The 13,121-nt window shown below is 38.5% G+C and overlaps 2 protein-coding genes across 2 annotated transcripts; one reads left to right on the top strand and one right to left on the bottom strand.

Moving 5' to 3' along the window:
- The first annotated feature begins 247 nt into the window (after window positions 1–247).
- Window positions 248–4,321, top strand: abhd11 (abhydrolase domain containing 11). The gene is made up of 6 exons (XM_072662576.1): window positions 248–504; window positions 974–1,109; window positions 1,483–1,656; window positions 1,837–2,007; window positions 2,400–2,581; window positions 2,755–4,321. The coding sequence occupies exons 1-6, from the start codon at window positions 362–364 to the stop codon at window positions 2,888–2,890; spliced, it is 942 nt and encodes a 313-aa protein (XP_072518677.1). The 5' UTR covers window positions 248–361; the 3' UTR covers window positions 2,891–4,321.
- Window positions 4,322–6,254: 1,933 nt separating this feature from the next.
- On the bottom strand, window positions 6,255–12,874 carry bicdl2l (bicaudal-D-related protein 2-like). The gene is made up of 6 exons (XM_072662535.1): window positions 12,449–12,874; window positions 9,814–9,936; window positions 8,655–8,810; window positions 8,394–8,473; window positions 7,720–7,840; window positions 6,255–6,581 (listed from the first exon to the last, which is right to left on the bottom strand). The coding sequence occupies exons 1-6, from the start codon at window positions 12,872–12,874 to the stop codon at window positions 6,255–6,257; spliced, it is 1,233 nt and encodes a 410-aa protein (XP_072518636.1).
- Window positions 12,875–13,121: the final 247 nt, after the last annotated feature.

Below are 13,121 nucleotides of genomic sequence, written 5' to 3'. Positions count from 1 at the left end.
GTCTTTGGCGCCGCTGTGTGGTGATGTAGACAGAGGACGACTGTGGTGAAATGAGTTTGTGAAAGAGTACAGAATATTTAATTACATCTAGCTACTTCTACAGTGTTATTGTCGTATTTTCAGACTTTTCTCCTGTGTTTTTTGGTTTATGGGATGTTTTAGTAGAGATATCGTAGCGCTTCCCTCGCCGGACTAAGTTGACTGAAGTTGTTTGCACGCACGACGTCATGACGTAGGAACCAGCTGGACGTTAGCGTCGCCTCCTGTGCGTTAGCCGACTACCACGACCTCTGGAACTGAAACCTTGGACTCAAATGAATGGTTCCCGTTGACTGAGGTGGTCCATGTGTTAATTGCCACAATGAGCGTCCTGCGTCGCATGTTTGTGAGAGGACTGAGTTGCGGACAGCCGCAGTGGTTGTCTGCGGTCGGATCTCAGTGTTTTTGTAGCGGAGTGTCCCGACTCGACTCGGTTCGGACTGACAGCGCTGCTAACTCTACCAGGTGTTGACCCCTCTCCTGCTCTCCGGGTGTATCCAGTTAAATGATGGTTGCTTTCAAACGTACTAGCTAGATAACTGCATTTCAAACGACTGGCATGACATTAGACTGCATCTTGCTATCTAGCTAACTCTTGTTTGCTAGCTATACGACCAGACCTGACTGTGAATCCATGTGCTAGCTAGCTAGCTAGTCAGCTAACGATTATAGTTAGCTAGGGTGATGTTTAGCTAGCTAGCTGTTTCTCAGGCTACTCATTGTCTAATGTCATGAATGTCAGTGCTGAGAGGTCGACGTCCTTATTCTGAGCTTATGAACAGGCTGCCTCACTTAAACATGCGTTTTTAACATTCATTATACAGATATTTTGAATGCATTACAGTGGTAAAAACAGTTCATGTTAGGCTCAAATGTTTGCAGAGCTGGTTTAGTCCTCACATCTTTAATCGCCATACTGATGATCATTTTCTAGCCCTGTGAACCTGACATATGACGTGTTTGATGGGAAAGGGGACAACACTCCTCTGGTCTTTCTACATGGTCTATTTGGGAGCAAATCCAACTTCCACTCTATAGCCAAGTCTCTGGTACAGCGGACAGGCCGGAAGGTATGGAAGATTTTTATTTGTTCTTTTAGTTTTTACCTAAAATATATTTACTTGAAAACCTTTTTGTGGTATCATGTGCTGGAGGTGGGACAGTGAAGGATGCCATATAGGACATGTCTCATATATGAGACAAAGGCTTCACTGAGCTGAAAGCATCTTAGCATAAAGATGTTTTTAATGGTTGTGTAAAGCATTGCTCTGAACACACCTTGTAGATCGTGACACTAAGATGCTTTTGAAAACATATCAGGACATTTAATTTTGCATAAAATTATATTGAAAAAAAACCCTATATAATATACTGCATGCTTTTAATTCAGTACAGCTCAGTTGGTACCTGAGCTAGTGTCCTAACTGTACTTTGTCTAGTCAGGTGCTGACAGTAGATGCTCGTAACCATGGCAAGAGCACACACAGTCCAGTTCTGACATATGAAGCCATGACCAACGATCTGAAGCATCTGCTTAGCCAGCTGCGCATTGGAAAGTGTACCCTAATTGGACACAGCATGGGAGGAAAAGTCGCCATGGCCACGGCTTTGTCCCAGGTATTGTCGTGTGTTGTTTGTGGATCACGTTTTCAGTTCATAGTTGCGTAGTTATTCAGTGTTATATATCCGGGTTATAGGGGCTTAAGTGCTGCTTTCAACGTGTATGAAAAATTGGTGGTGTGTGGGACAATCGCTAGCTGCCACTCTCTGTTATTTAAAGTATTCTGTTAATGACAGCCCGGTTTGGTGGAGCGTCTCATTGTGGTAGACATCAGCCCTGCTCAGACGTCAGTCCGTACCAACTTCCGTGCCTATATTGAGGCTATGAAGGAGGTGAACATAGCCAGTGACATCCCACGCTCTACAGCGCGCAGACTGGCTGAAGATCAGCTCCGAAAACTAGTCAAAGTAAGCAACCTGCACTGGGTTTGTCCTAGGCACTTTCCTTAATGTGCATGTCTGCTACATATGCTAAATTTAACCTGTTGTTTGATCATTTGCATACCAGTTCAGTTCTGGTCTCCTTTTCTAGACATGCAGGTAGGACTAATGGGTGGCGTTTACCATGTGCTTCTTTTCTTTCTATTTAAGGTTCATTCTTATTTTTAGGTTTAAGATTAAAATGTAATTTGCATGTGTATATTATCTATAATCTGTGTAGTCTGTGCTCTTATTATACATGATCTATATTCTCTATAACATATAATCATGCAGCAGAGTTAACATCTGTGTGGGATATTTTTTGGGGTAGATGTCATGATTGCTGAACTTCATGTGGCTTTCTCTGGACTTGCACGCAGGAGCATTCAGTCCGCCAGTTCCTCCTCACTAATCTGGTGGAGCAGAATGGACATTATGCCTGGAGAGTGAATTTAGAAGCCATATCAAATCACCTGGAAGACCTGATGGGTTTCCCTGAGTTTAACACCACCTATGATGGCCCCACCCTCTTCCTTGGCGGTAGTAGCTCAGCTTACATCAGGTAAAAACAGCTGCACTGTTCCATATAGTAATGACTGTTAAAAATTCATGTCCTGCTGTTCTTTTTCTAGGTTGTTGCGACTTTTCACCGTAATAATACAATTGTGTTTATTTGCAGCTTAATCCAGTTAACACAAATAGCAGCAAAAATGTTCTTTTCTTTCTTTGTCATAGCTCTGAAGATTACCCTGAGATTCAGCGACTCTTTCCAAATGCAGATATTCAGTATATCCCTGATGCCAGTCACTGGATCCACGCTGACAAGCCTCTGGACTTCATCAGCTCTGTTATCACTTTCCTGCAGTCCTAGTCCCCTGAGCTAACTCATACAGGTGGGCTTAAAGCTATATAGACACTGGGGAGGTTCTAGGGCATGGACCAAACTAACCTTGTTTTTTTACAATTAAGCCTTGTCCTTGACCTTCTAATGCACAACTTGACCTTTCTGAAAATAATATGGTTATTTATAGTTGCATATGTGTTTTAATAGTGTACTAATTATTTTTTTGGTCTTCAGTATGCACTGTCTCAATTCAATGACACTGAAGAGTTAGGTTCTCTCTCAAACAGTTAGAAAACTGCTTTGGAGGATTTTTAGACTCTAGGTTTGTCCTCAAGGATAGTTTAAAATATATATAAAAAAAATAGATTACCCATTTATTTATGTTTTTATCTTTTTGTTGAGGTCTTGTTGGATGTACACTTGCTTGTTAGCATTTTTTTCAGACAAAAAGTCTTTCTCTATTCCCATAGGAAGTCCAAAGATGCCTATGCAATATGGGCTTGTTTTTTGGCACTTTTCATGCTGATATGTGCTCTTGCACAACTACTGAACAACAAGTTCAGAACTTCAGAACAGGTTCATTTGAGAAGATCAGTACAACCACATCACTGCAATAGACAACCATTAGATAACCATTAATTTTATTTTTTTTATTTGGAAACACTCACAGTTCTCCTGAGTGGACATCTTGTGTTCATCGTCATTTTTAATTCAGCTCTCAAAGGGATCAAGGGATTTTTGTTGCCAGTATTTCCAGATAATATTTATTCATATTTATTCATATTTTAGCTACACTACATAAAGTAGATATTTACTGATTATATCCCAAATGATTGTGAGTAGGCTTTCAGAGATTTTCATTAAGGGTTTATGGAAGTGTCAGTTGTGCTTTTTCTTGTTAGTTTATTTGTATATTCCTGTAAACGGCATGTAGTTGTGGTGGGTGTTTAACCAAAACTGACACGTATAACTATAATACCTTATATGCTAAGAGCTATGCTGCCAGGTATTCAACTCTGAGAAACCTCTGTTCATCAGGTTAAATAGCCTTGTCTTATATGTGGCCTCCTTTGTTAATCGTGGAAGTGTCTGTCTGTATTTTGTGACTGAGCAGTATTTTGTATTCCTATATTAAACATATTCACTAATAACTACTATTGGATACTAATAAGAGGAACATATTTATATTTTATGACTGTGGTGTCATAATGATAAATCTAACGTTATATATGTATACGGTATTTTAGGATGGCGAAATATGCTGCAGAATTAAACTTCAATGCAAGTGTTGACTGACAAGCTGCCCACTTGCATAATAACTGTGTATGGTAGAACATATGTATATGTTGGTACAGTGTCCTGTTGTAGATGTACTGCGCTATATATATATATGTATATGTATGTGTGTATATATATATATATATATATATATATATATATATATATATATATATATATATATATATATATATAATTATAGTGGTCTGTGTTGTATCTGTGAGGATGGGTTGTTTTGAAAGAGTGGTCGTGGAGGTGTGTGTGTATATGTGTAAAAGCACATGTGAATATTTTTCTGAAAATGTCTTTCTTAAACGGAAGTTTACTTGTAAAGCGATGTGAGTGCGTTGTATATTGCCAGATACTTTTATCAGGATGGTTTAATGAGGTCTAGATAAAGTATGAACAATCTTAATGGTTTCTTAGAGAAAGAAAATGGTTTGTCTTGGATTCTGTGGACAATTTCACTAAGCAGGTTTAATGGAATGTATATATGTCTCCTTTTACAATTTAATACCCATTAACATTAACATAACATTCTCATCTCCAAATCTATTGCATAACATATAGGATAATTACATGGGCTGGTTATGTGAACACTGTTTAAACCTAGTAGTGGACAAAACTGTTAGTGGTGTTTCACTATTAAAGTCCACTTTAGCCTAGGTTCACGCTTAATCTGGGCCTTCAATTTATGAGGGGAAAAACATGGACATTTTTTTGCATAAGTGTGAAAGGTTGGAACTCAGTTCTCTGAATTATGTTTCAGTGTCATTGCTACTAATGTGTTGTAGTCAGTTTTACTAGTTTGGTTCATGTAGTTGGTGTTTTTAAGTGTTTTTAAGTTTTGTTGATTTTTTTTTGTAGTCTTGTAGGTGTGAAATTATGGATGAGCGACAAAGTAGTATTTAATAAACAGTAGGTTCAGTACTTTGACATTTGTATCGAATAAAATGAAAAGTACATTCTTACAACTTTGCACAATGTTGGTGAAAGTTGTTTTGCTTGTGACTGAGTGTAGAAACACAGAATGTAAACTGATGTTCAGTTGTAGGATCAGTTTAATTTGAATAAGACCTTGGACTTCAAAAACACTTTTTCTGGTTGTTGGTACTGATGTACACAATTAAACCAGTGTAGCCGGGATGTGATTGAAAATACTGTTGTTGTAAAAACAGCAATACTTGGGGCCAAGCTCTAAACATGCGCCAGTGCTCCTTTTAGTGGCTAAAGCGTATCTGTTATGGTTTCATGTGTTTTGAGTGTTAAAGCCCTCAAAACCTGACCAGTTTGCGTGGATGTATTCACAATGCATGCAAGATGGTTTCTATGTACATGTGTCCAACTAAATAAATGTACAAGTTTTCAGATTATTCAGGCTGTCCCTTCATTTCTACTTCATTTAAGCATTGTAGAGTATTTACACTTCATTATGGTTTGTTATGTGTATGTATACTTGTCTACACACAAACTTACAATAAAACTTCATTTTCTGGTTTAAAAGACAACATTATATTACATTTCACAAAAGAAGAAGTCTTCGTCCAAACGAAAATAGTCCTTCAAAAGTATAGATGAACTGCAGAATCTTTAAAAGAACAAAAAACTCTATATGATGTCTTTAGTCGAGGGCGCTTTGGCAACTGACCCATCCATAAACTCTTTCATTCTTTCTCTGTTTTTTTTTTTGTTGTTTTTGTTTTTGTTTTTGGATAGCAAGGATTTCTTTCTGATGGTAGGTGCTGAACATTTGAGTACTTCAAATGCCTCATTCTAGTTTTAGGCATTTTAAGTAGTAATAAATGTGGTGGTATCTTAGATCTTAGATGTCCTTATGTTTCAATATATTAAAAAAGAAAAGGTTTAATGGGGTGTCCTACCTTTTTCAAATGATTGTATATGTGAGACAGGCTGTACTGTGTGTGCATATATATATATATATATATATATATATATATATATATATATATATATATATATATATATATATATATATGAGAGAGGGAGAGAGTGAGAGAGTGAATTGAGTAATCAAGCTATTGGTGATTGTCATTGTGACTATATCGTTGGTGTTGTCTGTCTGCCAAGCTTTAATTAGCTACTAAATCTCATCTCAGTCCAGAGACACTGTTTGAAAAGTGTCCTCCCTGCTCTTGCTGCTGCCTGGAGATTGAGGTTTAAAGAAGCTATTGTTGGCCTGCTGCTCAGCAGGACTGGGGGTCTGCTGATTTGTGCGCCCTCGTCGCAGCCGTTCTTTCCAGCGCTGGGCCACAGGCGTGTTGGGAAGCTGGGATGTGGCCGCTTGGCTAGGGGCTGGAGACTGGGCTGGGCTGGGCTGTTTGGAGCGTCGCAGTACACTGAACCCTTTGGACTTCTTCTGGGCCTGTTCTGCCAGCTGCTGATTCTGGAGCTGGTGCTGAATGATGGCCTGCATATCATCCTGTCAGACAGAGCAGTTACAGCACCATTACAGCATGCTAGTGTTTCGTATTTGACCATAGATATTACTTGACCGTATTCCCTAAGAAAGTAAAGGAAGATAAAGGTACAGTCTTCCCTTCCAGCCCCAATTAGCAGAGAAGGCAGACGAGTATAATTATGCACAAGGCTTCTGCGGTTTAAATAAAAGTGTTGGGAGATGAGCACAGTCCAGATGGCCATTCTGGCACCGGGTTCTAAAGTCCTGTAGAGACATAGCTAGTTCTACCAGCTGCTCCATACCCTTTAGTTACCACCATACATTATTTTGCATAGTCGTTCGTAACGTCTCTATAAAAATGGAACCTTAATTCTGGTGTGCTTCATTTCATCGGTGGAATTCTTATCATAATATCATAATTCTTGTAGCCTCTGTCAGTTCATTAATCATGAAATGTTCGCACAATGTAAAGGGTAATGTTTTCGAATCAAAATGCGTGATTCTTCAAATCTGACTCTTTTCAGCTTATAATGATCTGAATACTAAAATGTGTCAGCTCTCTCTGGCAGAATGTTCCTCAAGTGTTACTTTATGGCTGCTGTTGTTTATGAGCTTCAAAAACAAAATCTGTGCAGTGCAGAACAGGCTTGTGTTAGGCTTTAAAATGAATGATGATGATCTAAATCATGATGATTCAGACCTTCAACTCATGATCTGGCAGTTTGCACCGGCATACAATGGAAAAACATCAAAGGTGAAACTGTATTTAATCCATATAATGCTTTTCTCGTTCTTCATATTTTGAGTTTGTTAAGAATAAGGTTATGGAAGGTTATACAAATATACATTATCTAATGAAAGCATCTTATTTTATCAGCAGAAAGTTTTGCTTGTTTCAAGCTTTCATTTTTGTCTGCATAGTATCAGTATAGGGTCAAGCAATCTAAAAAGAAAACATTTAAAATATGCAGAATTCTTTTCCTTAACAACATCATAATGAGAAATATTAGATATACTGACAGTATTAGAGATGTTTCTCTTGCCAAGAAGGCATTTTTTGCCTTGTAACTATCACTTCTTCAGTTTAAATCTTAGTCGACACCAAAAAGGTCAGGTATTTCAGGCATGGGCAGCTATAGATGAAGTAAATCAAGCTCACCTTCCAGGCCTCCAGCTCGATGGCCATCTCCAGCCGCCGCTGCACTGCCTCCAGCAGCTGATTGTTCAGTGTCATCAGTTCTGTTTTACTACTCAGGAGTTCTAATTCCATTGCTTTTTTCCTGTCACAAAGCATTCATGCCACAAACTGAAATTCAGGGAACGCCTATTGAGACACCCAAAACGAATATATATACACATAAATACTCTAGCTCTAACAGCAGGTTTGGAGCTCTGCAGTTATTAAGTTAGCACAGCATTGACAGCTGCTATGCACCTCAGCACTCTGCAAACCTATAACTTTACAGGTTCTGTAACTTTATGTGGTCTGAGTTTTCAATAATACTACTTACAGTTGATGGTGGAATATTTAAGAGAGACAAAATTACACCAACTTGGCATCCTATTACAGAACCACACTGAAATTCAGTGAGCTCTTTAAGAACCACCCATTCTTTTACTACTGTGTGTAAAGGCAGACTGCATGACTAGATGCTTGATTTTATATACTTGTGGCAATGGGACAAAGAAATACCTGAATTCAGTGTTTCATAGGCGTGTCCCAATATGTGTATTTTTCATTATTAGATAAGTCTTTAAAATTTATATAATCTGCTTGCATTTTATCTGCAATGGTATTTTACATTCATTTATAGACAAAAAACATGGACTCACTTTTCAAGGGCCTCATCTCTGTCTCGGAGGGCTTGCTGCAATATCACTCCGTCATCTGTCTTTCCATCTTTAGCTTTGTTCTGTAAATGATTTTTATGAAGGTTTGTTTTACAATCTTTACACCAACATCTGAACCTTAGGTGTGTTACAACACCTAGATTAATCTCAGTTCAGTTCAGTTCAGTTCAGTTTAATAGGACTTATTTTAACTAAAGGCAGAACTGGAAGTATAGAAATAAGCCAGACATGGTCAAGACTCACATGACCCGTGTGGTTGAGAGCGAGTGTACGGGCCACGTTCTGCAGCTGTAGCAGCGCAGTATCCAGGGTGCTGCCCTGGGAGAGAGGGTTGGCGGTCGGCTCCAGATCAGTCAGAGGCAGCAGCAGCTTCACAATGGACTGAATGTCCTCTGTCACCTGTAGATTAAAGAAGATTACAATTAGGAGTGTACATGTGCACACAAATCTGACAAATGCAACAATCGATTATAATCCATTTTAATATGTTCGATTTTTACATTTTGTATTTTCCCCCAACTGTATTTTAATCAATTTACAGTGAGGTCAGACTATAACCTTCATAATAATAAACAAAACATCCTTTAAATGATCATTTTCATAAAGAACAAAAACCTTCTGCATTCTTCTTTCTAGCAGGAAATTTTCTGGGGACCGATGCAGCTGGCAGAATCAAGGCTACAGTTTCTTAGTAAAAAAAAATAAGGAACCCTGCATTTTTACTGATGTATTAGCAACACTGTACTACTGTATCCTTTTGCTCTGAAAACAGCTTAAACGTGTTGGTTTCAGATCCAATGACAATGAAGGCCACTAAATAACACACGCATTGTTGTGTTCATCAAACCAGTTTGAGAAGACTTTTGCTTTGTGACATGATGAATTATTGAAGTTGCTGTTCGAAGATGGGTAAATTGTGGTCTTGCAAATAGGCTGCGTAATTCAAGCAATAGTCGATGGTTGATTAGCAGTCAAGAAGACATTCCCCACAGTATTACACCACCTCCACCAGCCTGCACTGTCGACACAAGAAAGGTTTGGTCTTTGGATTCATGCTGTTGACACCAAATTCTGACCATCTGTTTGTATCAGCAGAAATCAAGATTAATCAGATCCCACTACATTTCTCCAGTCTTCAACTGTCTAGTTTTGGTGAACCTGTATCCACTGCAGTCTCAGCTTTCAGTTCATGGCTGACAGATGTATGCATGAATTTATGCATTGCACTGCTTCCACACGATTGGCTGAGTAGATGCTGGTGACTGCTCTTGAGTGTAGATTAAATTGTGTGAAAAATACAGTGGATACTGAAAATTGAATAGAGCCCAAATATAAACAGAATATAAATATAGAAAATATTTCCAGTATATTGCTTTTTTTGTAGAGACCAACTAATACTCACCCGTTCTTTCTGCTGACCCCAGGCCAGTCCGTCCTGACTCTGCTCCTGCAGTTTATCCACCTGAGCTTTCAGCCTTAGACTCCTGCGCCGAGACAGTTCCACCTCCCTACGCACCTGCTTCAGCTACCATCACACACAGAGAGATATAATGGCATACACATTCACACAAATACTATATCATAGTACTAATTTAGACCTGGACCTATAACCAATAAACTATTGAGAATTATTTCATTTTGATGCAGTGTTTTTTAATTGGCGTAGCTTTTCTAGCCTCTCAGGTACAAGTTTAGCGACCCAGGAAAACTCAGGAAAACAGATTAAAGGCATGCGTTGGAAATATCACTTGACACTACTCAGCTAATCGGATCTGCACATTATGAGCGAGTGACAAGGAAGAGAACAGCGATTTGAGAAGAAAGTGAGCCATGGGAAAGTTAATTTACTTGTTGTGCTCCACACAAAAGAAAAAGCAGAGCGCCAAACCAGCTAATCAAGAATGGACTTGTACATGTGAATTATTCCTAAAGGAAAGTGCTGAACCAGTATGTCTCATATGCTCCAAGACGATTATTAAAAGCAGTAATGTCAAGTGGGACTATGGGAGGAATTCCACTTTACTTTATAACACACATTTTACACAAGCATTATTTATCATTTGTCCAGTTCAGTGTGAAAACTGACAATAATATATATTTTTTTCAATATAATGAACTACGACTGCTTCAGTGTACAGAATATGGCACTGACTATAATTTGCAAGTTAGACATTATGATGATCTGCACCTTGTTTTGAGAAACAATTCTCTAACTGGACCTTAATGAATTTTAATTAAATACCTCTGACCTTGAATATTCATTACTGGAGTATTGGCTTTTACTTAAATACACTGTGTATTACAATGTATTACCCTTAGTTTCCAGTGGCATTGCTTAGAATGTGTTATGCCTTATAAATGCACATACTATGTGTGACATTAGCAGAACCAGACTTGTTCATCTTTCATATTACAGTATGAACCCACTATCATGGGAACATATTACAAATATTAAGCAGCAGGCAAACAGAGGACAATACACACCCCACAGTTGGAGACTTTAGGGCACAAATGCCCCACATTAAAATGGTGATTCTCTAATTACACTGGAATTTGGTTTAGTTAATCTGTGTCAGCCCAGAAAGGACGCTGTCATATGTCACCTGATACCCTGTAATTCCAGATTCCATGAATGGAATCTGGTCACTCCAGCTGAACTTTCAGGAATTTGAGCAAAGCAGATAAACGAATCCTTCAGGAGATCACATGACCAAATACTAAGGTTGTCAGGGAAGGCAAGACTAAGGCTAAAACTGAAATGCTTTAGATTCGGATCCATCAGTGCTGGAAAACATCACTCTGAATTGAGAGTATTTATTATAAAGACGGTATAGTCCGGGACCAGGCTTAATGCCTGTCCAGGAAACCGACCCATAAAGTATTACTTAATTTAACTTTTCAAGATCTGAAACTGCACTTTTCTTGAATACATATGAAAAACAAGTCAAAACTAACTTGGGATTTTTACTAGTCAGTATTATGATTTCCATAGATAGCTGTAATTGACTGTTATAGTAATAATGTAATTATAGATAAGAAAGAATGATATTCCATGTAAATCAATAGTAACATAAGACTAGCCACAATTATATTAAGGATATGTCACCCTGACAATATGACTAGTGAGCGTTGTAAATATATAAATCTAATATTATTATTAGTAAATATTTCTATTTAGCAAAACTGCATTACAGAGATCTTAAATTTGTTTTTCAGCAGTAATACAATGGATTATCTCTTGTATTGCTAGTGCCATTGTAGGATATAAATGATGCAAAGAAAATTATGTTTTAATACATTTGGAATCTCTTGCTATTCCTATGGTTCTTGAAATATTGAGTTTAACCTTATAAAACTTTGTTTAAAACAGTAGTTTATATATCTTTATATTTATATTTATATGTTTGTTGCTTGATGCACTAATGATTATTAAATGACAAATGTGATTACACTTTATTTTGATGCTTTGTACAGTCTTTATCTAACATCCAACATGATATCTATTCAATGTGTCTAATAAACATGTGTTAAATGTCACAGTTGTATTAAATCTAATCCTAAACCTTAAACTAAATATGACCTTAACCTAAATCCAAATACTGAGCCTAATCCTCACCCTAGCCCTGTTGACAATTGATAGATAGGCTTTAAAATCCAGAGTTTCACCAGATTAGTGTGAAAATAGTGACCGCAAATGAATGACAAGTGATTCCAAATTTTTGAACAGAAGAGCTGTTAATCATCTGCAGATTCCCAATCTGAACAGGATGTAACATAATTCGGCACAGTTCTGGTCTCATTGTTTTTCTCTGGGCATGACCATGTCATTTCCGTGCACGTTATAAAGAACAAAGGTGCTTTATTGTTGCACACGAAAAATGAGCTATTATCAGATCTGCTTGTCGGCATGAATAGTTTCCAATTGATGAATGAATGAGTGATTGAATGGCCGAGCCGTACCAATCAGTACACTGATAACAGGAATACATTTTATTTTGGTGAGTCCAAAACTGAGCATCTGATACACTCTCACTCACCGTGTTTGACACTGGGCTGGACACTCGTCTGCGGAGGGGGCTCCCACTCCTGAGCAGGTCCGGTAATGTTTCATCCAGGTATGTCCGGATGGGCTTATCCAGAGATGGTTCTGGACCAGAATCCAGGGTCAACTGCTCTAGCCCATCAGCTTCCTCTGTCATACTGGAACTGTCACTGTCCTTGACCATTTCTAACGGCTCCTTCTCTTCATCCAGAGTCAGGAGTTCTGGACCTAAACGCTCCTCGTCATTGTTAATGAAGTCTCCTTCTTCCTCAAAAGAACCATGACATGGATCTGGATCCTCCTCGCTGGTTAATCGCAGGTGTATCTGCTCGATGGGCAGAGACGTCTGCAGCAGGTCTCTAATAGTAGCCAGTGTGTTCTGTCTGCCTCTAAAGGTGGAAGAAGAATCGAGTGCCTCCATTGCCTTGTAGAAGCCAAAGAAGCAAAACACTCGAGGACCGAGCAAGCAAGGCCCTACTGCAGAGGGAGGGAAGAAGGCAGAAGGAAATGCTGGCAAACTTGTTTTTCCAGCCCTCCGACTGTCAGAGATAGCACATGTGTTCTCAAAGCTCATCAGATGTGAACGTCACCTGTTCCACCAGGTCTCTTTTGTCTCTTTCCCTAAGGCATTGTCCCTTACTGTAGCTAGGATACACTCGCACAGACAC

This window comes from Salminus brasiliensis, chromosome 18, assembly GCF_030463535.1.
Source record: "Salminus brasiliensis chromosome 18, fSalBra1.hap2, whole genome shotgun sequence".
Classification (NCBI taxonomy): domain Eukaryota; kingdom Metazoa; phylum Chordata; class Actinopteri; order Characiformes; family Bryconidae; genus Salminus; species Salminus brasiliensis.
This window is presented reverse-complemented; position numbering and strand designations above follow the sequence as displayed.